This window comes from Balaenoptera musculus, chromosome 11 (genome assembly GCF_009873245.2).
Source record: "Balaenoptera musculus isolate JJ_BM4_2016_0621 chromosome 11, mBalMus1.pri.v3, whole genome shotgun sequence".
Taxonomy (NCBI): domain Eukaryota; kingdom Metazoa; phylum Chordata; class Mammalia; order Artiodactyla; family Balaenopteridae; genus Balaenoptera; species Balaenoptera musculus.
In genome coordinates this window covers 69,553,142-69,580,880 of record NC_045795.1, presented here as the reverse complement: position 1 = coordinate 69,580,880, position 27,739 = coordinate 69,553,142, and the positions used below count along the sequence as shown (strand labels likewise).

At 43.2% G+C, this 27,739-nt stretch overlaps 1 protein-coding gene across 1 annotated transcript in view; it reads right to left on the bottom strand.

Moving 5' to 3' along the window:
* CACNA2D3 (calcium voltage-gated channel auxiliary subunit alpha2delta 3) overlaps nt 1-27,739 on the bottom strand; it is a 768,110-nt gene that overhangs the window by 446,971 nt on the left and 293,400 nt on the right. Inside the window, 1 exon segment of the mRNA XM_036869418.1 lies at nt 17,478-17,640. Coding sequence (XP_036725313.1) covers nt 17,478-17,640 — 163 coding nt within the window.

The following is a 27,739-nucleotide window of genomic DNA, read 5'->3' as shown; positions in this document are numbered from 1 at the left end:
ACCTGGAGACGGACCTCTAATTTATTACCCGGTCCCTGAGGAGCATCTTTCTTTAGTGATGAACTTGGCACGTGTGGAACAACTCATCGTCACAATAGACACATCGCAGATGTGTGCCGGTGTCTCCTTTCTCACCACCCGTCCCGCGATGAAAGCTAGCATGCAGAGGTCCCTGCCTGCAGACCCACGGGGAGCCACTCATCACCCTGTCTTCTGTGCGGGTGGCATTAGGGCCCTGCACCCAGGAAGGTTCATTAATTTTCCACCCTCAACCCCCGAGTCCTTTTCTTTACTCAAGTGACAATGTACTTGTTAATTCCTAACATCAGCTAATAAATGTCATTTTCAAATAGTTTATGTGACTCTGAATTTGACGGATGAAGATGGCTTTTCCTGCATAAGTAAAAAATAACCACCAACCCCCCCGGTCCTGCTTCCTTTTTTAGTAACTCAAGTGAGACTTGGGAGGGAAAAATAAAAAGGTGAAAAAGTGTCAAAAGATATTTCCTAGCTTGGCAGCTGAAATAACTTCTAGTCAAATCTTCTTCAGTGAACTCCTTAGAATGAGCTACAGAGGGAAAGAAATCCAAAACTCTAGAATGAAATGTGTCAGGATAAGTGGAGAGTGTTTCTGGAGTCAGATGATCAATAACACCAGTCACAGAAGGAACTAGCCAGTGGCTGAGGCCCAGAGGAGCCCCTCCCTCCCCTCTTCCCCTTTCCCCCTCCCTGCCCTCCCTCCTTTGTCCGCATTCACTCTCTCTCTCTCTCTCCCTCTATCACTCTTTTCCTTGCTCCATCCTACCGTTCTCCCAGATAGCCTCCCCCATCCTGCCACTGGGATCCCAGGCCTGACAGAAGATGACTAACTCTCACAGAGGTTAACAACTTGATCAGTCTGACAGCCAGCAGGTGGAGGAGTGGGGACTGGACCCCAGGCCTTCACCCAAAACCCCCCAGGATACACAGCAGCCTTAGTGCTGGCTCTACACTGGGCAGTGAGAGAGTCTACCCCCCACCCGACCCACCTTGGTTTAAAACAAAGAAGTCTCCACAGACCCAGTCACTTCCTGGAAAGATTCCACCCAGGACATTTATGGAAGCCTGCTGTGTTTTGTTAGAAGGATGCCAGGCCTTTCTAACCTCCATATGAGAACTCCAGCGATTGTGAGGGATACAAAGCTGGGATGTACATAGCCATCCTCGTGCTGCCAGGATGCCTGGGGCAACCCTAGGCTCATTCCTGGGCCGAGTTGGGTCCTGGCCCACTAGCCATGAGAAAGCCCCAGAAGTCTCCTCAGCCAGCTCCGAAGGTGTGTGGACCAAGCAGAGTGGCAGAGCTGCAGGAATGCGAGACCAAGGCCAGGAAGCCATGGAGTGCATGGAGAGCCAGGAGAGAGGAGGCAGAAGGCCTGGGCCCACTGCGAGGTTCTCAGGATTCTGCTCAGAGAAGGGTCAGAGCCCCAGGAGCAGAGAGCAGACACATTTACCCACTCTGAGGTCACTGCCAATGCACCTTGTTAAATTGTAGCCAACAAAATGCAGAACCGCTACACCTGGGCAATACTGTGTCTGCAACCCGTATGGCAGGTGCTAAGCAACTATAATGCACATCAGCCTCAGCCCTGCAGCAGGGCCCACCTGCGATGCCAAGCCCTTAGTTGTAAGGAGATACTGGGGTGGACAAGGGGCACTGGGGAGGGGGCCTTGGAGCAGTGGCTATTCACCAAGGACACACATTGTTTCAATATTCGAGCCACTGACTCAGCCACACCAATGTTTCCTGGCTGGAGGGTGGTCGTGGCAGCAGGAACTGTCATTAAGAACTAGCCATGGCGACACTCTGATCTGGTTATAACCAGCTGACCCTCATTGTGAGTGAGGAACTGCCAGGGTGCCAGGCTTCTCTGAGGTTCCCTCTCCTGGGAGGCTCTCGTTGCTCATTAAAGCATGGCAGATAAGGCAACTGACTTGGCAGTCAGGCAGACCTGCATCTGAATTCAGACTTGGACAAGTAACTTAACCTCCCTGAGCCTCAGTCTTCTCATCCATAAAATGGGTGCGCAATGGCAATAATGGTGGCGAAGACTTTATGAGCCTTCTGATATGCCAGAGTGTCTATCTGTCTCTGTCTCTCTCTCTCATCTAGTCCACAAAAAAACTGCACAAGTTGAGTTGGGTACAGTTATTCTCCCCTGAGACACAGAGTGGCTAAGTATTTTGCCTGAAATCACACACGGCTGAGTGGTGGTGCCTTGATTCTAACTCAGGCTGTCTGGCTTCAGAGCCCATCCACTGACCCACCAGATCTGATTACCTCCTGCTCATGGGGGTGCTGAGGGCATCCAGGGAGACGGTGTAGATGAAGCACTCACCACGACACCTCCCCACGGTCAGCCCACATGGGGCGGCTGCTGTCTTGATTATCTATTGTTATCCCTTAGGAGACAGGAGCGTCTCGGTGGATTTTATGTTGATACCTGCTGGATTTTTCCCTCAAAAAGAGTGAACAAAATGAAGCTTCTCTGTGAGTTCAGTGTTTCTTACTCACAAAACTGACAGTTCTGTTCTTTAGTATCCTTCTTTTCATTCAACACAGTAGCCCCAAACTGTACTTAGAAAACAGTGCCTTTGGGATGAATGAATATGAATATCACTCAGCTGTTTGCTGGACTCAGTTCAAGAGACGGTAGAGCAAGAAGGACAAAAGAAGAAAAGACCATTTGGCCTGGTGTGGGGATGGGAACAAAGTTGATCTGGCCACTTTCAGTACACCCGCTTCAAGTCTTCAAGGAGAGTAAACTAGCAAATAGGAAAAGAATAAAATCCTTATAAATGGATGCATTTAAGACACTGGGATATTCTGTCTCAAAAGGGAGATATTCCACTGATGAGTGACGTGTGGGGAAGGATCCTGAGACAGGTGTTAACAACGAACTTAAGAAAACAACAGAGATAAGAGCAGAGAGTATGACAACCTATTCTTGAAATCCAAGAGCATACTCCAGAACACTGTAAAAACTTACTAAGCAAAGAGCCTCTAGTCAGCCTTTAAAGTCTGGTTTAGGAAAAAGCAAACCACTGCCACCCAATTGTGTGCGCACCTTAGGAGGGAGGGCTCGGCCAGGTCTGCCTTTTCTCAGGGCTCCCGCACCAGCTTCCCACTGATGGCCCATCGCAGGCACCTCTTCATCTGGGCTCCCAAGGCACTCGGTTCTGCTATTTCCCCTCTTTCACTCTGCCTTTGATGGTAGTGAATACATGAAAACCCAGTCCAGAAAAGTCTCTGAAGGACAAGAACGGTCCAACTTCCCAGCACCCATCACTGGCCTTTGAATAAAGCAGACCCAAGGGAGGACAAGCCCACATGGACTCAACTGCAGAGGCTCTGCTTCAAAGCCCTAGTGGGAAAACCACAGATTTGGAGCCAGAAGACTTTTAACTCCAGTCTGAGTTCCATCATGTAGAGTTCTATGCCTTCAGTCTCTCTAAGATGTGGATCAATCCACCTGCCAAAAGATAAAGTCACAGTGTATTGCATTTATCTGAGTATGGGGCTAGGAAAATATCTACCAACGTAGGTATGAGACAGTGCAGGAGCAGCTATTGAGGCAGAGACCACTCAGGGGCTGTCCTACTGCCACGGAGTAAGAGGGAGAAAAAGAGAAAAGATCAGCAATGTTCAAAAGTGACTCTCTCACTTCAGAATGGAGAGAGAATACATGATGGTGGCCCTTTAGAGATAACAAAATGGAGCTGCCCACATTGTGCAGAGAATGACATCTTGGAAAATAAGGCAACCACACTGTTCTTACTAGAACTCTACCTGAAATATATGAGGCATGAATTTTTGGGTGTCACAGGATTCACAAGCAGGCATTTGGAGGAACTGGTAAGCACTGAACAGAGATACACCTGAGAGCTGGTGTCCTATCCTCACAGCCCACCTGTGCTGCCAACACTCTTCAGGTAGTGAAGATGCAGGCCAGGCATGAGGAGGGGGCCTGAGACAGGGGGTAGAGCAGAAGGGACCAGATATCTTAGTCCTGGGCCTCCATCAGACAACCCCTCACCTCCAGAGGGTCCAATGAGGCTCAGGAACAGCTGCTTCATAAAAAGCCCTCTTGCAAGGTACCTGAGACAGTGCCGATGAGAGCACAGCAAGACTGCTCAGCTGCCTGCCTTTGGCTGGAGAATAGAAAACCTCACTTCTATCAGTGTGACTCTTGGAAACACTGAGATATTCTTTCCCAAGTGCAGAATGTTCTTCATATTTGAGGCAGGGCTTCCCCATGTATGTGATACCCGTCAGTGGGTGACTGAAGCATCATGGAATCACTTTAGAAGGAAACCAATTCTCTTTTCCCAGGCCAACATCGTTTGTATGAAAATAACTGCTGCCACCATAGGGACACAAGATGACACTAAATACCAACTCCAGCAAAGGCAGTGTCTGCAGATGAACGACTTACTCCATGGTCCTCCTACCTCCAACAAAACCACTGTCAGCCACATCCACCACAAGCTGAAAGGATTAGCAAGTGGAAAGCCGTTAGCAGTGTACACACAGATGTGTTTCCTTTCATCAAATAGATGTGTACCTGAAAATTACTTGTAGTTCAGTAGCTTTTGTAAATCAAGTTCTTTTGTTCTTTTGTTTTTAATTCCTAAAAAAGCAACACATGTCCCTGGTAACACATTCGAACTGAACAGAAGGGTAGAAAGTGGAAGGTAGGTACTTTAATTTCCTATACATCCCTCTAGAAGTGTTCAGTATATTCAACCATTTATGTATATCCTTCAAATACACACACACACACAGACACACACACACACACTCTCTCTCTCTCATGCATTGTACTATGCATTTTCTTCTACATCCTTATCTTTTCCTCTACATCTTGGTCACTTATTGGCGTACCCTTGAGACCTATCACCTGAACACATGGAGCTACAGTTCTGAGTCTCCGAGTCCCAGGAACACCAACTCTTTCTGAGATGTTAGTGGTTGTTCCAGGATAAAAGGACGCCCTAATCAAATAAGTTTGGGGAAAGCTGCCTCATATAATTAAATGTCTTTCTGTCTGATAGAAACTCCAATTCCTTGAATATCTCATGGACACAATGGACTGCCAAGAGTGACAGACTTTACATGGCACCTCCTTCCCTTATTTCATCCCAAAACATTCTTTCAAGGACTGCTTACCGACATCTTGTGCAACACGATTTCTCTTTGGGATACTCCCAGCCCTGCCCCAGCCTTTAGCTAAATTATTTCCTACCCGCCCTTCAGGCGTCAGGCAAGCTCATCTTCTTCAGGAAAACGTCCTCAGACCATGGCTGTCCCTCACCCCTGGTTCACCCCTGGTCCAGGCTGAGATGCTCTGGGACACACTCTCGCTGGACCAAAGCTCCCTCCACTGCACTCCTTCTGGTTGCATTAAATGCTCAGTGATGTGATTACTCCCCATCTGTCTCCCTGCTGGCCTAGAAATGTCACGAGAGCACAGGCAGCGTCTGCTCATTCATCACCACCCCTAATGCCTAATGTCTGCCACACCAGAGGAGCTCTGTGAACATCTATTAAATAAATACATGAGGGGCTTCCCTTCCCTGGTGGTGCAGTGGTTAAGAATCCGCCTGCCAATGCCGGGGACACGGGTTGGAGCCCTGGTCCAGGGAGATCCCACATGCCGTGGAGCAACCAAGCCCATGAGCCACAACTACTGAGCCCGCATGCCACAACTACTGAAGCCCACATGCCTAGAGTCCGTGCTCTGCAACAAGAGAAGCCACCGCAGTGAGAAGCCTGCGCACCACAACAAAGAGTAGCCCCCTCACCGCAACTAGAGAAAGCCCGCGCGCAGCAACGAAGACCCAACGCAACCAAAAATAAATTTAAGAAATAAAAATAAAAATAAATACATGATAGTGGTGTCCCCAGAACCCAACTCTGCAAACGCCACTCCAGTCCCTACAGAGTAAGAATTCACTTCTCCTAAACCTACTACAGTGACGTTTCTGGTGAGGCAAAGAGCCTTTTTGCATGTTGAATCACTGCTTCCTTACTCACTGGTCTCATGTGCACTTTGGTACGGCAGGTTTGCAGGATTAAATGTGGAACCGCCTCATCTCTGACAGAAATATCCTCAACACGTGAGCCACTGGGACATACTGACATTCTGATACAGAATTTGCTTTACATTTTTAAAACAACTTTCTGCTGCAACATTTATTTTGATCAGGGGAAGAGACTGTGAGTGTTTATGCAAAATAAGATGTGTTTTCATTTATGATAGATTTCCATATGGTGGGAAGAAAATAGCACGATTTGACAAAAAAAGGGTCTTCCATTTGCCTCACACGTGAAGTGTGCACATAAACAGGTAGGACACAGCTAACTGAACATGTGGGCACAGCCACAGGGCGGTGGATGTAGTGGCATGTAGGACAGAGTCTAAAGAGGCAGGGTATCCAGGAGGTGCTGAAGGCAGTGTTGGGGATGCAATGCTGACTTGCCCATTTTACTAGCTGAGTCATGCTGACCAATCTCTAAGCCTCAGTTTTCTCATCTGGAAAATGGGAATAATAATTGTTTCTACTTCACTAAGTTGTGGGTAGAATTGTATTATATTAGATCATGCTTGTGCCTGCACGTCATAAAAACCACATAAATGTTACCTAGAGGAAGGAAACTGAGACACGGGGACATGGGTGGACTAATGCACAGGTGAGTGTCTCCAAGGACAATGGCTAGTGTGTTCTGGACAGAAGAGTCCCTAAGCTTGGAGCTGGGAAGAAGGGAAAGAAAGTGAGAAGTGAACAGGAAGATTTCCTTTACTCCCTCTCTCCCCTGCAAGAGGAGGCTCACCAAACAGCTGAGGCCCCCAGAGACTTCTGAGAGCCCAGGGTCCCATACAAAAGGAAAGCAAAGAGTGTTATCTCAAACCCTACGGCATTTAACTGACAATGACACCAAGGTTCTTGGCAGCTGAGCAGAAGGACATGAACACAAAGAGCTGCCCCCGCCCCCCCCCCAATCCAAGCACCATGAGCAGGGGGAAGATGGGCGCAAGTATCAGGGACTGGCCGTATGCAGAAGATACTCATGGGCTTCCCAACCCCAAGCAACTCTGGCTCCACACTGTATTCTGTTCATTGAATTTCTTGATGTACAACTCCAGTGATAAAAGGGTTTCCAAGGTGCAGGAGGAAAAAGAATGTCAATTTGTTCAGTGTCATAGATACTCCCAAGCATAGGCCATGCCATTGTGGGCTTTACACTACCATCACTCTTATAACAGTACTAACAAAAGTCACTCTTAGTAAGCTCTTACCACCCACTAGCCACAGGGCTAAAGATATAATATATATTGTTTTCATTTAATCCTCACAAGCCCTATGAAATAGGTGTTACCATAATGAGTACTTAACAGATGAGCAAACAGCATAGCCTGAGCCCTTGTGGTGGCAAGGGTCAGCATCAAGGCAGCAACCACACGTCACACTCACACCCAGACCCCACGCCCCTGAACAAGCCCCTGACCAACCCAACGCATGCCGGGGAGGGCTGCTGAGGAGCCCAGGGCCGACCGCAGGACTCTCTGTGTGTCTCCCCTGTTTTCCCAAAATCCTGAAGGCCCTACCTGCATTTCCTCAGCAAAGCAATCTCTTCCTCATTCTTGGGGACCTGTGGCATAGCATGGCTGATTGAGTCAGTCCAGGGATAGTGGTTCTTAACTATTTTCCCCACTGGAACACATCTGACCATGAGACCAGGCTGCAACATTCACTGCTGTCATTTCCAGAGTGCTGAAGATGGTCCCTCCCTCCCAATCAAAATACAGATCGGAAAGTAAGCACCTAAGTGTCATGTTAGCATAGGAATGACCTTCAATTCCCTCTAAGTCATCAAAAAAAAAAAGAAAAGAAAAGAAAAACAAATCACTTACAAACTCTGACTCTTTACTATTTACTGTGACATTTCACAAATGTCAAGACACCAGGTGAAAAAAGAAAACACTGTTAGTATATCATTTCTGCTCCTGCATTGTCCTTTACTGCCCTGGCCCCTCCTTTTAGAATTCCTCTAGCCTAGATTCAGCTCCTACCAATCGCAAGCCTCCATCCTGATTTCTATGACTCTGGAAAAAGAGATAATAAAAAATGCAAGCATATTAAAAGACCCTGAAAGTAGTATTATCTCATTAGACAGACATCTAAGACTATTGTCTTCAAAGGGAACCCCACCCTCAAAAAATCAAATGCACAGAGAAGTAGAATTGACAAACCAAAAGCAGAAAAAAGAAACCCAGCAATCTGTTTGTCATGACCTATAGTAGCGTAGGACTAAAGTACTCATATAGTGACGCAGGTTCAAGAAACATCTGTGGAAGATCTTTTCTATTCCAGCCCTTCTGCTAAGTTCCAAAGGGGATGAAGAAAACACAGCCCCTGCCTCCAAGTTCAAGGGGGAGAGAGCCCAGTGAAAAGGAAAGCAGCAAACCATGGGGACATAAAAGAAGGACAGGTGACTGTTCTGGAGAGGAGGGCTGAGGCCAGAGGGCAAGACCAGGCTCTAGGAAGCTGCGCTGTCAGGAAAGCGGAAGCCTAGCTCTGCAAGAGGAGAGCAGGCTGGGGGGAGGGCAGAGCCCAGGGGTAGGCATTCAGGGAGTCAGAGTCCTGGTCTCATGACCCGGAGGAGGTGGAAAGGGGAGGCCAGTGAAAGAGGGCAGGAGCCGGTGTCGGTTTGTGATGATTTGCACGTCATCCTGCAAACAGTGCTGAAGGGAAGGGCAAGTGTGTGCTGGGCTTGGGCAGGGTCACATGGAACCCCCGCCCCCGCACCCAGGAGCAGGAGCTGGAGACAGTTTGGCATGAGAAGTCAGCACGTACCAATCAACTGTCCCAAGGTATGGATGCTGTGCCGGGCCCACACCCTTACCTCTGCTAATGCCCAAAATGACCCTTCACACCTTACAGATGGGGAGACTGAGACTCAGAGCATGAAACGCTTTTCCCCAGACCACTGAGCTGGCGCTCACAGAAGTTCGAGGCAAGTCCAGGCCTGCCACACTCCAGAGGTTCCCCAATGGTTCTGAAAAGAGCCTGGAAATGATTCAGGACAGGGACAATGGGGAATGTACAGGTCAGTACCAGGGCGAAAGGGGACCAGAGGGACAGGAAAGTGTTTCACAGAGCCTTAGGTGGGAGCCTTAGTGGGAACTCCCTTCTCACTTGCTTTTCAGGAAACCATCCACCAGCACCTAAAGTCATGTATTTGAGTTTCACCCCATTTAACACGCCAGACCTGACCCTAGAACAGAGTGTGGGAGGTTGGTTTGGAATTCTCTCACAGTAGGCTGTGGAGGATGGCAGTCCCTACCTGCTGCCTGCAACACACCGGGTAGTGGTAAGTGAGATACTGCAGCTAAGGTGCTCAGTACAGAGCATGCCTCTCAGTAAGTAATCAGCTCATTCACTCACTCATTAAACAAGTTAAACATCTGGGTTAAACATAAGCCTAAGCAGAGGCCACAGCGAGCCACAGGACATCCTCCTTCCACTAACACCACCTCTGATGAGATAATAGAGATAATAGAGACCCAAACCTACGCGTACACACATACACATCTTTGCAGACCTATGTTTGTGTTATGCCCACACACACAGTCAGAAATGTGAAGGAACTGCCAAAAGAACTTGAACTCAGCCACTCAAATGGTGAATTTTAAGACAGAGATAGTCACTCTAGGACATAAAAATATAATTTCCAAACTAGAAGAGAAAAATGATGAGTACTTTGGGATAACGACGGTGGGGTCACTTCAGTGGCACTATCATCTGTGTATCTGGCCAAACACTCTTGTCCTATCGTGCTCTCACTGATGAAACAGGGTTGGGGACATTCATCTGGCCGTGGGGGGCCTGCAGGTGCCAAAGGGCCATGTGATGGGGAGGGTCCTGAATGCCCTTCTCTAGAAGCGAAGCAGTGTGTACAGGCCTGATCCTCTGATCCTTACTCAAGATTCCAACTTATGGCCATAGCACCATCACCTTCAGTTAGTGCCGAAAACAGACGTAAAAGCAAGAGTCTATCCTACTCCAAATGTGTAGCTCAGAATTCTAAGGAGAAAACAAACCATTTAGAGTCCATATTTGTTTTTGACATCCTAGAGTCAGTTTCTTTCTTTCTATCCTTCTTTCTCTCCACCCCCCCTTCTCTCTCACTCTCACTCTCTCTCTCACACACGTACGTGCACACACACACCCCCAAGCAAAGGGAAAAGAAAGAAACAATTTTTAAACACAGCTTTTAAAAAGGTTCATGAGCCTTCTTGCACATCAAATGGCTCCTAGAAAACAACCTCTTAATGATTTCCATGTAAATGAATCAGAAACATATGGATTAAATTTCCCTTAAAATATACACATGTAATTAAGGGGAAAAGTGCTTGGCAAAATGCATTTTGCATTTTATCAAACCCAGCATTGGAAAAATAGGTTGAGACATCTGACAAATCCAAACCCAGCAATTCTGCCCATCCCTACGGCAGCCCAGGACCCAAGTCCGCCAGGCTAGACCTTCCCCTTCCTTGGGCTTTTCAGAAGAACCTAATGGACTGTAACACACAGGTTGGTTCCTCAGGCTCTACAGTGGTGGTTATGGGTCTCCCTTTTCCTGGACCTGTGTTCATCTTCAGGGGCTGGGCCCCCATACACAGGAGAGCTTGCAGCCCATGCTGGCCTGACTGGGCACCTTCCTGGGATGTCTAGAAGATGAAGGGGTGGCCTCGGTCATGCCCTGCAATTCACACCTCACTCCACCTTTGCCAAGCAGTGAACCTCTCCCAGGCCCTCCATTACTGGTGGAGGAAAGGGAATCGAGACTGAGAGCTATTCCCAGAGTCTTTTCTTCACCTGTACGAGAACCAAGTGAGAAGTTTTTCTAAATTGCTCCCTTCATTCATTTGCTCACCTGGCAACAAGTATTTATTGAGCACCTACTACGTGCAAGTACCATGTTGAGGCTGGCAAGTCATCAGAGAAGAACACAGAGGAGGTCCCTGCCCTGGTGGAGCTGATGTTCCTGCTGGAGCTCACTCTCTGGGGCCCGAGGCCCAAGGGCTTGCACCTTCACCATCCAGTCTGGGCCACACACCATTCCTCTCCACTGGGTCTTCTCCGCACCAGGCCCTGGACTCCTCCTCCTCTCCCTTCTTCCCTCTTCCTCAGTGTCTGGCCCCAGTGTTCCTCTGCAGACCTCTTCCCAGCAAAGCTCTCAACCATATTTTACCTGTCTCCATGGTTTCCATGAGCTTCTGATGGCCTTCACAGCCTCTCACCACCTGGCCAGCCCTTGGAGGCCCCATAGCCTAACCTTTCTGACTCCTCCCCACCCCAAGTCCCCTTGGACACCACACTCCCTCACTGTTAGCGTCCCAGCCCCATGCCCGCTCCCCTGACACCTGCTCACTGTTTAGTCCTTCTGCTGGACATGCTTCCCTCCCAACCACTCCCTTCCCATCTAACTCCCTCCTCTCCACCTCCTCTCAGGGAGGGCTTTTTTGGAGCCCCAGGACCAGGCCCGGCCCCCTGCTACATGCCCCTTAGCACCATACTCTGCCTTCCTGCCACCTGATCATGACTTGTTCAGCATCTGTCTTCCCACTCTGCTCAAGGAGCAGGGCCCACGTCTTTCCTAGTTGTAGGCGTATCTCTAGAGCTCGGCACAGTCAACATTTGATGAATGAAGGAAGGAAGGAAGGAATGAACGAATAGATGAGCGAATACTTTATAGAGGCAATATTCTGCTTGTCCTCCCTGCTATGTCCCACTTTCTGTCCCAAGCAGAGTCACATCAAGAATGTTTGCAGGGCTGATATGCAGACGCTACATGAGTCAGCACCTCTTCCAAGCTCACGTGGGAACCTCAACTCATTGGAGTTATGACACTGGGTATCACGGAGGGAAGAGGAGGCACGGCCAGAGAAGGGTCTGGGGTCTCACTACAGGGAGCAGGGCCCAGGAAGAGTTGGAGCTTCAGAAGGAAGGCTGGTGATGGATGGGCCCAGGGCTGGGGTTCTCAGCCTGGGCAAAAGTTCCGAGATCCCAAGGTGACCCAGAAGTAACTGAGCCCCAGACACTTGCGGGAATAGGTACCCATCCTCTCAGAGCTCATGGTCAGAGAGGCAGCCAAGTAAGCTGGACTCATCAGAAAATCCAGGTCCACTTGCCATGGACCTTCCTACCTATGTGACTTGGCCTCCCTGACATTTAGTTTCTTCATCTGAAAAAGGGAGATGAGAATATTGCCTAACCTCCCTCAAGGGGCTGCAGAGGGAAATAAAATGAGGCCACAGTGGTAAAATGATACCAGAGTTTAAACTGGTTAACTTCTAAAATTCACATTTTCCTTTATCCAGCCTAAAACTACTGGAGAATAAAGCTACTACTTTTGCCTCTTTTCTGCTTGGGTCTAGAACACTGACATGCTACAGGATTCTTTCCCTCCCCTCTCTCCCCCAGCCAAACTATAGAATCATTTGTGTTTAATGTTATCTATGGGCACATTTTTAAGCCACCACCTTTTTTCTTCCACTTTTATCATGTCTTTCCTCTGTCTTGACAGCACCATGGTTACAGCACAGTTATGGGGAGGAGGAGGGCAGGGAAGCAAAATGGGATAAGGAGAAAGGGGAAAAACCCCAAAACAACACAGAATCACCGAAACTGCCCTTTTGTGTTCTTTAGCAACCACATGAGACAAAAGAAGCAGAAGTTTAGGGTCAAACTCTGGCCAATTTCCAGTTCTTGGATTTCAACCACTTTAAAACAAAAATATTTGGGAGCCAAAGTATTGTCTTTTCCCTTATATACACCCTTGAGAATAATGGCTCACAAACCAGCACTGGGGTGGCGTGTGGTCCAGAGAGGACACAATTAATGAAAATGCTGGGTTCTAATCCTGCCTCTACCAGCTGGGGAACCTGTGACCTGTTGTTACTCCCTCTGATTTCAAGTTCTTCCTGTCTTAACCATAATTGCCTGTGAGAATTGAACAAGTTAATATAGTCATAATCACAACAGAATGCGTTGGTCTTCATTGAGTACCAGACTCTCTGACAGGCTACCTGTGCTATCTAACTGCAACCCCATGACATGGGCCTTATTTCCCCTCCAGCAGGTGACAAGAGACAAGGTCAGTGGGCTAGCCACTGCACCCCAACCCACACGAGCATTATTCTTGCTGTGCTCATGATAATCCTATAAGGTCAGTACTGCCATACCCATTTGACAGCTAAGGATGCTGAGGAATGGAAGGAAAGAAAAACTTGCCTAAGCTTGTGTACTGGGTGGCCTTCTCAATGTTTAATCCTCACCAAAATCCCCTGAGAAGGTGACTGGGATTATTATCTCCAGTTTCTGAATGAGGAAAATGAGGCACAGCTGTTTCATGCAGTCACAGATGCATGGCTGGGGTCAGCCATGGTGGCAGGCGGTCCTTACCAGGCTGGCTCTGATTGTGGCTCTGGCCCCTGGCTGTCCTCTCTCACGACCATTTTCTAAGCCTTATTCTCTAACTTTCTGGGAGAGTCTGTGAGCCAACCAATGTCCTTTCAAAAAGTATCTTTTCCATTTAAGTCAGCCAGGGTAGGTTTCTGCTGCTTGCAGGCACCATGGAAAAAGCCCAGGTGGCATTCCCTACCTCATCCACTGTAGAAAACCCGTTATGTAAAGAGCATGGTACTCGGGGCAAAGGAGGGCACCAAGCAGGCTGAATCAGCACAGCACCTGCCCTCAGAGAGGGAAAAGAATGCATGTAATGTACTTCTAGAACAAAGTGATACCAGAACAAAGGACCAGAGTCACTTACAAAACAAAAGCGTAAAGGAATTGAAGAGGTTGTACTGAGCTGGTTTTTAAGAATGAGCATTTGGATAAGCAATAAACAGGGAGGCAGGGATAAAAGAAATGAACAAGATACAATGGAGGAAAGAGAAAGGCGTACTCAGTGAACAGAAGGGGGTCTCACCTGGGTAGATGGAGGTGAGCGGCAGGGATGAAGGGGTAGGTTGAGGGCAGAGCATATTTCTTTCATACACACATATACAAACACACACATACCCAGATACACACACACACACACATTGTGTGTGTAGGTGTGTACATGTACCTACATATGCGCCTGTGTAAATTTTATACCACTTCAGTCTAGAAATTACTTAAAAGAGTTCAGCTTCATCTGAATCCACTGTCAGACCATCCTCAGGTCTCACAAAAGCATCCTGCCCCATGCTTTACTCCTAGAGGAAATGGATTGTTCACAGCTTCTAAGGCATGGGCAGCTAGTCTCCAAAGTTGTCTCAACAGATGGTAAGACTCGCAGGCCGGGGATGCCAGAGCAGCCGCTCAGCAAACATCTGCTGGCTTCAGAAAGAAGCTGCTACATCAGGCACCATGAGGACCCTAAGACACATTTCTAAAGACTCCAGAAATATGACTCTTTGAATTCTCGTGGCCAATAGGTCAGTTTGCCCTCATGTCACCAACTCTGAACCTGCAATTTCTGTCAGTGTCTTCGAGAAAGGCACCTCAAGCACAGAGGTGAGCGCTGACCTGGCTGAACAGCCTGGTTGCAAGGCCCTGCCGAGGAAGCAAAAGAAAAGCAGATTGCAGAAAAGAGGTAGATTTTATCAGCAAGTTTCATCTATGCCTAGAAGTTATGCCCAAGAGCACAGCACACAGCAGCTCCTAAGCAAGTATCAAACCACTCTGCTATGTGCCCATGGGGGTTCAAGCTGCCAGGGGAGCATGGCCCCCTATACTGGTTTCCTTTGTTGGGGGCAAGATTTCTAACCCAGGAACATCTCAGCTAGTGACCAATCTCTGAGCATGTGTTTTGAGTACATGTCATCAATAACTAGATCTGAGCTGGAGAGCACTCTAAACATGAAATACATTTCTGCAACATGAAAAGAAAAAAGACTATTCGGGGCTGGTTTGAATTAGGTAGAATGAGACAGGAATTTTCCTGAAGTCCCCTGCTCTCTTCCTTGGGCAGCTACTCACTGCCTGGCAGAAACAAGACACAGTGCCTGGGGGACTTTAGCCCATGACCCACTGCCTGGCTGGGGGACCACTGTGTCTGAGTAGGGGTGGTAGGCAGACCTCATGAGGGGTGCTGAGGATGACGTTAAATAAAATTATGTACCTCTATGGCTCAAGAAATCTGACTATCTATTATGATTCTGCCTAGAGAGACTTGCAGTCCGTGTGATCAATGGCAGTGCTGGTCCCCTAGTGCTGCCACCATGGAAAGGTACAATTATGCCTTTAAAGCTCAAGGTGCAATTAAATCTCTATAATGGGGCTAATGGTTCAAGCAACCTTGAAGCAGTTGCCATATTTTAAAAGATCATTCTGAATTGTTTTATGTCTGGAATTGCTCTGTAAAATCTGAACTTTTCATCTTCCGTTGAGAATGTATTTAATGCTGAGGGAATGGTCTTCTTGCAGCCACACTGCACAAAAGGGGGTTTCCTTCTCATCTGGCAGGATCCCCCGGAGGACTAAACTCCACCGGACAAAGCTGAGCTCAGCCCTCTAAGGCTTGGGTTCTTAGGAATTTGCTTTCTGAGGAAGAGTCCAAAGTGAAGATTAGGTCACAGGATACAGTCCAATCGAGAGCCCACTAGGGGCAACTCGGACTGACATCTCTTTCTCTGAGAGAGAGAAAAGAAAAACATGTGGCAGCTCACAGGAGCAAGTGGTCAGGTCCCCTCCCTAGAGCTCCCACTGCCCGGTCTTTCAGTAACTGTGGCCAGCAGGTGACACACGGTATCCTATGATCTCTTTTACCTGTCTGGTCCCTAAGTTTACTATGAACCTCTCAAGAAAGGGGCTGCATCTGGTTCACCACAGGGGCCCCAATAGCCATCAGAATAATTAATGGATGGGGTACTGCCTCACAGAACATTAAGGACGGGTAACAGGTCAACCAGGAAAGGGAGACATTAGATATCCAGACCCAAAGGACAGGCACGAGAAGAACACTATAGAGGTGGTGAGTTGGAAGCTCTTTAATCACTGACCAAGCTCTTTAAACAGTAACCTAGAACAATTTAGAAATGCAATTTATATTCATGTTATTTCCCGATAATAATGATGACAACTAAGATGCACTAGGCAGTTTCCACGAGCAACAGTTGTGCTGAAGATGCTTAGGCATCATTTCATATCCTCACAATAACCCCCTGACGGAGGCAGTATTCTTATCCCTATTTTACAAAGAAGGAAACTGAGGCTCGGGGAGGAAAAGTTACTTGCTTAGGATTACAGAGCCAGCAAAAGGATGAGCAGGATTCAAGCCAGAGCCCGTCTCGTGACCACTGCTTTCCTGCCTGTGATACTGAAACTGGCCCCCGATATTTCTAAAACATCAATAGCTTATAACAGAGTAGATTTTTACTTTGAAGATGCCATGGCTTTCTAATTTATTTTTTGGGGAAGACAGCTCTTTGTTTAGGATCCTCCCAGGTATGACAAAGCAGAGCAAAACCCTACTCCGTAATGGTGAGGATGAGGAAGGTAACATCCTTAATTAAACCCTTTGTACTCATTATCTGTTTCATCCTCACAACTACCCCGTGAGGTAGATGCGATTATTATCCACATCCTAGATATAAGGAAACTAAGGTCTAAAGAGACAAGGTGGTCTCAGCCTTTCAAGGTCACAGCCAGTAAGAAATAGAACTCAGGATCTAATCAGAGGCCGTCTGCTGCCAGAGCCCAGTCCTTGGCTATTATAATCCCAATTCAAAGGGGCAGATGGGAATTTGGGGAAAAGAACTCTAGAATCTATGAGAAGACTGGATTTGAGGAACACAAGCCTGAAAACAGGGAGCCTCATTAAGATTCATGCTGCTTTGTACTCTAAGACCACAAGTGATTCCATGGTAACCCTAGGAGCTCCAGAACCCTCAAATACCATCACAAGGAATGGAGGAAGAAGAGAGAAGGCTCTGTACACTAGCGCCTGCAGGTCCAATGCAGCTATCTGTTTTTGTAGATTAAATGTTTTCTTGGAACCAGCCAATTTACATAAGTATCTGCTGATTTACATATTACCTATGTATGGTTGCTTCTGTGCCAGAACAGCAGAGCTGAGTAGTTGCAACAGAGACTTTGTGGCCCACAAAGCCTAATTAAGATATTTACTATCTGGTCCTTTAAAGAAAAAGTTTGCCAACCCCTGGACTACAAGTTAGAGGGCCTGATGCAAACAGGAGCCAGGAAAACAGCAAGCCCAGAGTGTCCAGGCGGAACAGGCACACACTTCACCTATCTAGCTGGTGCCTGACACACCCAGCTTATAATTGTTTTTCAAAAAAGCATGATATCCCAAACCAGCCAGCCCTGCCCCTCACGTCCTGCCCTCTCTACCCTCCAAAAGGAGCAGCAGCAGTGAGCCTTACCTTTGTTGTACATGTTCGTTGGCACTTGAACGTCGCTCAGGCTGATGTTCACAGGCAAATTATTAAAATGGTCATTTGGGGCTAAGATGAATTCCTTCCCCAGCTCCAAAAAATTCCCATCTTTGTCCCTTTCATTTATCAGCACAGCATTGAAGTATTCATACTGAAAGAGAAAGTCAAAAAACATGACATGTGGCTTAGGGAAGAAGGCTGTGAACTCAGATGGACCTGGGTATGGCTGCGGGCGGGCTGTCCCCTACACTTGTGGATTCTGTTCTAGTCAGGTAATCTGTAAGTCTTTCACACCGTCTATGGCTCCTTTTGCACAGGTGTGATAGCACCATATAACTATTTCCCAATGTCATTAAGTACTCTTGAAAAACATAAATTTAAGAAGTTGCTTAGTACTTCCTTATGTGAATATAGAGAAAACTGCCCCAAAACATTTTAATTCTTTAAAGTTTGAAGACAGACCCTGCCTTTATTCAGCCTACCTTTAAGTAGAAGGAGACTGGAAAACAACAAAAATTAAGTAAATATATAATATATTAGAGAGTCATACTTGTTGTTCTAAGTGCTTTCCATATGTTAACTTATTCAATTCTCCTAACGACTCTATGAAGTAGGTTTTATGAGTATTCTAACTTCACAAATGAGGAAATTGAGGTAGAGAGAATTTATGTACGCTGTCAAAGATTACACCACCGATAAGCAGAGCCAGAATTAAAACACAGACAGTCTATTTCCAGAGCCTGTGCACTTAACTGCTGTGCAGTATTGCAAGATGGTAGATGGCAGGTGTGGTTGGAATTATCAGAGCAGGAATTTAAAACAACTGTAATTAATATACTAAGGGCACTAAAGGAAAAAGTAGAAAACAGGTAAGAACAGACAGATAAGTAGAGAGACAAATATTCTAAGAGAAATAATCAAAAAGAAATGCTAGAAATCAAAAACACTGTAATAGAAATGAAGAATGCCAACGGGTCATTGCCGGCCTGGATACAGCTGAGGAAATAATCAGTGAGCCAGAAGCTATGTCAGTAGAAACTTCCCAAACTGAAAAGCAAAGAAAAAAATGAATGGGAAAAAAGGAATAGAATATTCAAAACCATAGAACAATTACAAAAAGTGTAACAGATGTGTAGTGTAATGGGAATACCAGAGAAGAAAGAGAAAAGGGAACAGAAGAAATATTTGAAGTAATATTTCCAAAATTAATGACAAACACCAAACCACAGATCCAAGAAGTCCAGGGAAAATCAAGCACATGAATATTAAAAAAAAAAAAAAAATCTACACCTAGGCATGTCATATCCAAAGTGCAAAAATCAAAGACAAAGAGAAAATCTTAAAGGAAGCCAAAAAGAGGAAAAAACCTTACCTACAGAGGAACAAGGACAAGGATTACCATCAGACTTCTGTTCAGAAAACATACAAGCAAAAAGAGAGTAGCCCGAAATACTTAATGTTCAAAGAAAAGGCCTACCAACCTAGAATTCTAGAATCCAGAAAAATTATCCTTCAAAAGTGAAAAAGAAATGAAGACTTCTTCAGACAAAAATTAAAGAAATTTGTTGCAAATAGACCTGCCTTGCAAAAAATGTTAAAATTTCATTAAAGGGAGGGGAAACTACACAGGTCAGAAACCCAGAAAAGAGTGTTACAACAGGAATAAAGGAAAGTAAAATATTTAATTTTCTTATTCTTACCTGACCTGACAAATAGTTTTATCAAAATAATAATAGCAACAAATTGGATTATTATAGTTATGGATAAGTGAAATGAATAGCACAGTGTTATACTACCCATGAAGTGGTACAAGATTGACAGTGGACGTGAATTAGTTGTAAATGTATATTGCAAACTATAAAACAACCACTAAAACAATTTTTAAAAGAAGTATAAATGCCAAGGAAGGAGAAAATACTACGTTATGTAATATGCTCAATTAAAACCAGAGAAGGCATAAAAAGAGTAGAAGACCAAAAAAAAAAAAAAAAAACACAAGGGCAATGAATAGAAAACAGTTACAAGTATGGTACATATTAATCCAACTATATCAATGCTCACTTTAAATGTGAAGGGTCTAAATAGATTAATTAAAAGATAGAGATGGTCACAGTGGATAAAAAAGAAGAACCAACTATATGCTGTCTACAAGAAACTCACCTTAAATATAAAGAACAGGTCGATTAAAAGTAAAGTGATAGAAAAAGATATACTATGCTAACATTAATCAAAAGAAAGCCAGAGTGGCCATATTAATTTCAGACAAAGCAGACTTCAAAGCGAGGAAAATTATCAGCAAAAAAGATTGGCATTACATAATGATAAAGGGGTTAATTCTCCAAGAAGACATAACAATCTTTAATGTGTATGCACCTAACAACAGAATATTAAAGTATGTGAGGGAAAAAAATGATAGAATTACAAGGAGAAACAGATAACACGCTACTAAAGTTGAAGACTTCAGTACCTCTATCAGTAACTGATAAATCCATCAGGCAGAATACTGGTAAGGATACAGTTTGAACTGAACAGCACAGCAATTGAATCTAATTGACTATAGACTAATTCATCCAACAACAGCAGAATATACATTTTTCTCAAGCTCACATGGAACAATCAAAATGACAGACCACATTCTGGGCCATAAAACACACCTTAACAAATTTAAAAGAATAGAAATCATACAAAATGTGCTCTCAGACCACATTGAAATTAAACTAGAAATCTATAACAGAAAGACAGCTGGACAAATCCCAAAATATTTGGAGATTAAACAACGTATTTCTAAATAACACATGGGTCAAAGAATAAGTCTCAAGAGAAATTTTAAACTAAATTAAAATCAAAAAATAACTTGTCAAAATTTGCAAGATGCAGCAAAAGCAGTGCTTACAGGGAAATTTACAGCATTCAATGGATGTATTGGAAAAGAAAAAAAGATCTAAAGTTAATCGCCTAAGCTTCTATTTTAGGAAACTAGAAAAAGAAGAGAAAATTAAATCCAAAGTAAGCAGAAGGGGAAAAAAACACTTTTTAAAAAATTTTGCTGAACAGAAATCAATGAAATTGAAATCAGGAAATCAATGAAACTAAAAGTTGGTTCTTTGAAAAGATTCGTTACAGTGAAAAGATATAAAGCAAAATCATCAAAGGAAAAGAGACGCATGTGCTGAAGTCCAGAGCAATCCAGATGTGAGCTTCCAAGATTTCTCTCTCAGCACAATTACATAAGATGTACAAATTCTTCCAGCAATGAATGGATGACAACACATTCGAAAGGCTGCCTACCAGAGAGGCTCAACAAAAACTCAGTGCTGGGGCTTCCCTGGTGGTGCAGTGCTTAAGAATCTGCCTGCTAGTGCAGGGGACACAGGTTCAAGCCCTGGTCCAGGAAGATCCCACATGCCGCGGAGCAACTAAGCCCATGTGCCACAACTACTGAGCCCGTGCTCTAGAGCCCGCAAGCCAAAACTACTGAAGCCTGCGCGCCTACAGCCCGTGCTCTGCACCCAACAACAGAAGCCACTGCAATGAGAAGCCCATGCACTGCAACAAAGAGTAGTCCCCACTCGCCGCAACGAGAGAAAGCCCATGCACAGCAACGAAGACCCAATGCGGCCAAAAATAAATAAATAAAATAAATTTATTAAAAAAAAAAAGGACTCAGTGCTAAGGATTTTTACTGGGTGTTGGTCACGTAGCAACACTAGTTACCAACTTAAGCTAATTGATTTTAAAGAATTCCACACCTAGCAACTATAGAGCACACATTCTCTTCCAGATCATAACAGTGGGAATTCAATATATGATAATGATACAAAAAATATCAATAACATCTAAGAAAAGATGATATCTAGAAGAATCTTAAAGATTTTGAAATTAACCAACACACTCCTTAATAATACATGTACCATGGAAGAAAACGACAGAAAAAGTTGTAAAATATTTTGAAATAAATGATAATAAAAAAATATATTTGTAAGATGTAACTGAAACAGAAATTAGAGAAAAATTTATAGATTTTAAAGCTTAGCATAGAAAAGGAGAAATTTTTAAGATGAATAGTCTAAGATACTACCTTAAGAAGACAGAAAACAAGAACAAATAAAACTGAATGTTAAAAGAAGGAATAAAGTAATCAAGATAGGGACTTCCCTGGTGGTGCAGTGGTTAAGAATCTGCTTGCCAATGCAGGGGACACAGGTTCGATCCCTGGTCCGGGAAGATCTCACATGCCATGGAGCACCTAAGCCTGTGTGCCACAGCTACTGAGCCTGCACTCTAGAGCCCCCGAGCCACAACTACTGAGCCCACGTGCTGCAACTACTGAAGCCCGCACGTCTAGAGCCCGTGCTCCGCCACAAGAGAAGCTACCGCATGAGAAGCCTATACACTGCAATGAAGAGTAGCCCTCGCTTGCTGCAACTAGAGAAAGCCCACGTGCAGCAATGAAGACCAAATGCAGTCAAAAATAATAATAATAACAATAATAATAGAGATAAAAGCAGAAACCAATAAAACAAAACAAGTAACAGGGAAAAAAATCAATGATATCAAAAGTATAAAACCCTAGCTAGACTGATGACTAAAAAAGTAAGAAAGCACAAAATACGAGTCAGGAATGAAAGAGAAAACATTATTAAAGAGCTGACAGATAATGAAAAGATAAGAGAATAATATAAACAACTTTATACCAATATTTGACAATTTGAGTTAAACGTCAAATTCCTTGAATAACTGAAATTACCAAAATTGACACAAAAAGAAATATAAAATATGACTGGCCCTATGTATACAAGAGAAATTGAATTCACAATTAATAGCCATGATAAAACAAAAAACTCCAGGTTCAGATGGCTTAAATAATGAATGCTATCAAATACATATGGAAAAAATACAAACTATCTTACATAATCTCTTACAAAAAATTAGAGGAAGGAATATGTCCCAACTTATTTTATGAGGGCAGCATAACACTGACACCAAAACCAAACAAGAACAATTTTTGGAAAAATTACATGCTATTATCATTCATTAATCTAGATCAAAAATCTTAACAAAATATCACATCAAATCCCCTGTCATTAAAAGGACAATCCATCATGACCAAGTTGTATTTATCCCAGGAATTCAAGGTTGGTTTAACATTTGAAAAATCAATCAACACAGTTCACCATATTAACAGAATTTTTTTTTAAAAATCATATGTCCAAATAAATGCAGAAAAAAACATTTGAAAGAATCTAACTTTTGTTCATCATAAAAACTATCAGGAAATTTAAAATAAGATAAAAAGTCCTCAACCTGATAAAGAGCAACTATGTAAAACCTACAGCTAACATTATATTCATGAAAAAACACTGAATATTTTTCTCCTAAGATCAGTAACGAGGCAAGTATGTCTTATCACTTCAATTCAACATTGTACAGGTGGTTCTGGCAAATGCAGTAAATTGCATGAATGAATGAGTGAATGAGTGAATGAATGCCATACATATTGGAAAGGGAAAAAGCTATCTTTTTCTGCAGACAACATGACTTTCTATGTAGAAAACCCTAAAGAATGCACATAATCTACTGTAACTATTGAGTTTAGCAAGGTCACAGGATATAAGATCAGTACACCAAAATCAATTATATTTCGTTGTACTAACAAAGAACAACTGGAAGAACGATAGCATTTACAATAGCATAAAAAGCTTGACATACTTAGGTATGAATTTTTAAAAACATGTGTGATACCTGTATGCTGAAAACTACAAAATATTTCTGGGAGAAATTAAAGAAGCCTTAAATAAATAGAGAGATATACCTTGTGCTTAAGGATTGGAAAACTCAGTATTAACATGTTAATTCTTCCCAAATTGATCTAAAACTCCAAAGAAATCTCAATCAAAATCTCAACAGGCTGTTTGTAAGAATTGCTGAGTTAACTGTAATTTTATAGAGAAATGAAAAGGATCTAGAATATCAAAAACAATTTTTAAAAAGAAGAAAAAGGTCCAATGACTCACATTTCCTGAATTTAAGTCTTACTCTAAACTTAACTAATCAAAATGGTGTGGTATTGACATTAGAGCAGACAAACAGATCAATGGAACTGAAGAGAGTCCAGAAATAAAGCCACACAGATACAGTCAACCAATTTTCAATAAAGGTGCTTAGAAAATTCAATGGGGAAAGTATTTTCAACAAATTGTGGTGGAACATATGACTAACCATATGAAAACAACATCCTCAACCCCTAATTCACAACATACACATATTCATTCAAGATGGCTGAAAGACTTAAAATGAAAAAGCTAAATCTATAATATTTGAAAAAACAAAAACAAAAAAACGATGAGTAACTTCTACTGCCTTCAGGTAAGCAATGATTTCTTAGGTTTTAGAAAGCACTTACAATTTTTAAAACTGATAATTTGGACTTTATGAAAACTGAAAACTTCTGATCATCAAATTCACTATTAATAAAACAAATAGTAAAGCCATCATTGAGGAAAAAGTATTCATAATACATACATCTGACAAACAACTTGTACCAGAATATGTAAAGAACTCCTGGGGCTTCCCTGGTGGTGCAGTGGTTGAGAATCCGCCTGCCAATGCAGGGGACACGGGTTCGAGCCCTGGTCTGGGAAGATCCCACATGTCGCGGAGCAACTGGGCCCGTGAGCCACAACTACTGAGCCTGCACGTCTGGAGCCTATGCTCCGCAACAAGGGAGGCCGCAATAGTGAGAGGCCCGTGCACCGCGATGAAGAGTGGCCCCCGCTTGCCGCAACTGGAGAAAGCTCTCGCACAGAAATGAAGACCCAACACAGCCAAAAATAAATAAATACATAAATAAATTTTTTTAAAAAAAGAACTCCTGTAACACAACTTAAAACACCAATTAAAATATAGGCAAAAGATTTGAACAGACACCTTACAAAGGAAAGTATACAAATGGCCAATATACAAACCAAAAAGTGTTCAACATCATTAATCACAGAAGTGCAAAATAAAACTCCGTCATTGCTCCAAAATGCAATTTTACACCCACTAGCTAATATTAAATTTTCTGAAAATACTAAATGTTGGCAAGGATGTGGAATAACCAGAAATCCCATACATTGCTCGTGGAAATATAAAACCTTTCAAACCCTTCGGAAAACCATTCACAGCTTCTTGTAAGGTTAAACATGTATCTACCATATGATCCAGCAAATTCTACTCCTAGGTATTTATTTAAGAGAAATGAAAACATATAAATTAACAAAAGAGCCCAGCCTGCTTGGTTAAGGCCAGTGCCATTATGGTTCACTCATAGGCTCTCCAGAGACAGCTTCAAAACTGCCATTTAATTGACTAACCTGCACAACCCAGAATGAAACTGAAGGAAGGATGAAAACATAAGCAGGATTTTGCTCAGTGGTGCCCATCCTTCACCGCAGACGACTGTGTGTTCTGCTCCTCCCTAAATCCATTTGTCCATTCTGTATTGATTTTGAAAAGGCTGACTCAGTGCAAACAAGAAGAATCACTTCTCCGTCCTTGGAATTCATTGCTGGAATTATGAAGCTCAGTGGCTTTGTCCATAGGAGAGAGGAAGAGATGTGTTAAGCCTAAGTCACCTCAGTATTTCTGAGTCCCTGTCACCCAGGAGGTAGGAGTAAATTAGTTCTTTTGTGAGTATATCTGATCACCTACCAAGTGTGATGGGGCACAAAGGAAACTAATCCAAGGGACGAAATGTGGCAAAGAAAACACCAGGAACAAAATGGTAGGTGTGCTGTTTCCCCAAACCTGGCTTGGCACCAACTCAGGATGAAGTAGTCCAATGAGTAAGCATCTAAAAGTGACTCAGTGGGGCAGGGGTAGGAACATGTTTTGTGTGAAGGGTCAGACAGTCATACTTTAGGCTTTGCATGTTATACAGTCTTTGTCACAACTCTTCTACATTACTGTTGTAGCACGACAGTGGCCAGACAGTACATAAAATAATGGGTCTGGGTGTGCTCCAGTCAAACTTTATTTACCAAAGATTTACATAATTACAAAAAGGATTTGGCCTGTGTGCTGTAGTTTGCCAACCCCTGAAGGAGTGTGTTATGAGATTTTCAAGAGACAGAAATAAAAAAAAAAACCTCTGGCTGGAAGGAATCAAGCATTACTTTCATTAAAAAGTATTTGAACACAATACTAAACAAGAAGAACAAAGTTGGAGGACTTCAAGACTACCTGTAAAGCTACAGCAATCATGACAGTGCTGTACTGGTGAAGGAATAAACAGATCAGTGGAACAGAATAGAGCCCAGAAATAGACACTCCCATAAATATTGATACAGTCAACTTATCTTGGACAAGGGAGCAGATAGTCTCTTTAACAAATGGTGCTGGAACAACTGGACATCCACATGCAAAAAAATGAATCTAAACAAAAACCTTATACCCTTCAAATTTAACTCAAAATGGATCATAGACCTAAATATAAAATGCTAAACTATAAAACTCCTAGAAGATAACATGGGAGAAAACTTAGATGACCTTGGGTATGGTGATGCCTTTTTAGATACAACACCAAAGACATGATTCATGAAAGAAATAACTGATAAACTGGGTTTCATTAAAATTAAAAACTTCTGCTCTGTGAAAGATAATACCAAGAGAATTAAAAGAGAAGCCACAGACTGGGAGGAACCATTTGTAAAAGACACATGTGATAAAGGACTGTGATCCAAAATATGCAAAGAACTCTTAAAACTTAACAAGAAAAATAACGACTTGATTAAACAATGGGCTAAAAAGACCTGAACAGACATCTCACCAAAGAAGTTATACAGATGGCAAGTAAGCATAAGAAAAGATGCTCCACATCATATGTCATTAGGGAAATGCAAATTAAAACAACAATGAAATACCACCGATTAGAATGGCTGAAATCTGGAACACTGACAACACCAAATGCTGGCAAAGACTTAGAGCAATAGGAATTCTCATTCATTGCTGGTGGGTATGCAAAATGGTACAGTCACTTTGGAAGACAGTTTGGTGGTTTTTTATAAAACTAAACATACTTTTACCATACAATCCAGCAATCATACTCTTGGCATTTAGAGTTGAACACTTATGTCCATACAAAAACCTGAAAAGAGATGTTTATAGCAGCTTTATTCATAATTGCCAAAACTTGGAAGCAACCAAGATGTCCTTCAATAGGTGAATGTGTAAATAAACTGTGGTAGAGACAGACAACGGAATATTACTCAGTGCTAAAAAACAAAAAATTATCTATCAAGCCATGAAAAGACATGGAGGAATCTAAATGCATATTACTAAGTGAAAGAAGCCAATCTGAGAAGGCTACTGTATGATTCCAACTATATGACACTCTGGAAAAGGCAAAACCATGGAGACAATAAAAAGATCAGTGTTTGCCAGGGGTGGTGGGGAGAGGAATAAATTGGCAGAGCAGAGAGGTTTTATTTTTTTAGAACCATGAAAATAGTCTGTATATTATTGATAATGATATTGATTACAATGATGAATACTTGTCATTATATATTTGTCCAAACCCACAGACTATAAAACACCAAGAGTGAACCCTAAGGTAAATTATGGACTTTGGGTGATTATGTGTCAATGTAGGTTCATCCTTGATATAAAAAAAAGTACAATTCTGGTGAGTGATGTTGATAATATAGGAGGCTATGCATGTGTAGAAGCATATGGGAAAACTCTGTATCTTCCTCTGAATTTTGTTGTAAACCTAAAATTGCTCTAAAAAAAAATAAAGTCTCTTTAAAAAAAAGTTTTTGAGTAGCATCTCCCTACATATTTATTTATAACTCATGTGTACTACCTACCAACTATTATACTAACATGTGCACATTATACTATAAAAATTATAATAGAAACTACAGTGAGTAGAAATAAAAGCAATGTATTCTTCTTGGGCATCCCAATGGCTCATTTTGTGTACCCCTGGGTGCAGCACTTCTCTGCAGTGTCCCAAAGCAGCATTTCCAAAGTATGATCTGTGTAAGAGAAAGCCATTCCATGGAATACTGATAAGGAATAATTTTTCTGAATGTGTGCCATGGTGAACAAAGTTTGGGGAAAAAGCTGGGGTTTTAGAAAAGGTAAAGAGATTTTTCATTTCAGGAATTCTCAAGGCCTTTAATTCATTTAGAGAGTACTCTATGTGCACTTTGAATATCTTGGGGGAGGGGTGTTGTATACATGAAATGGACTGTGTCATTCCCCAG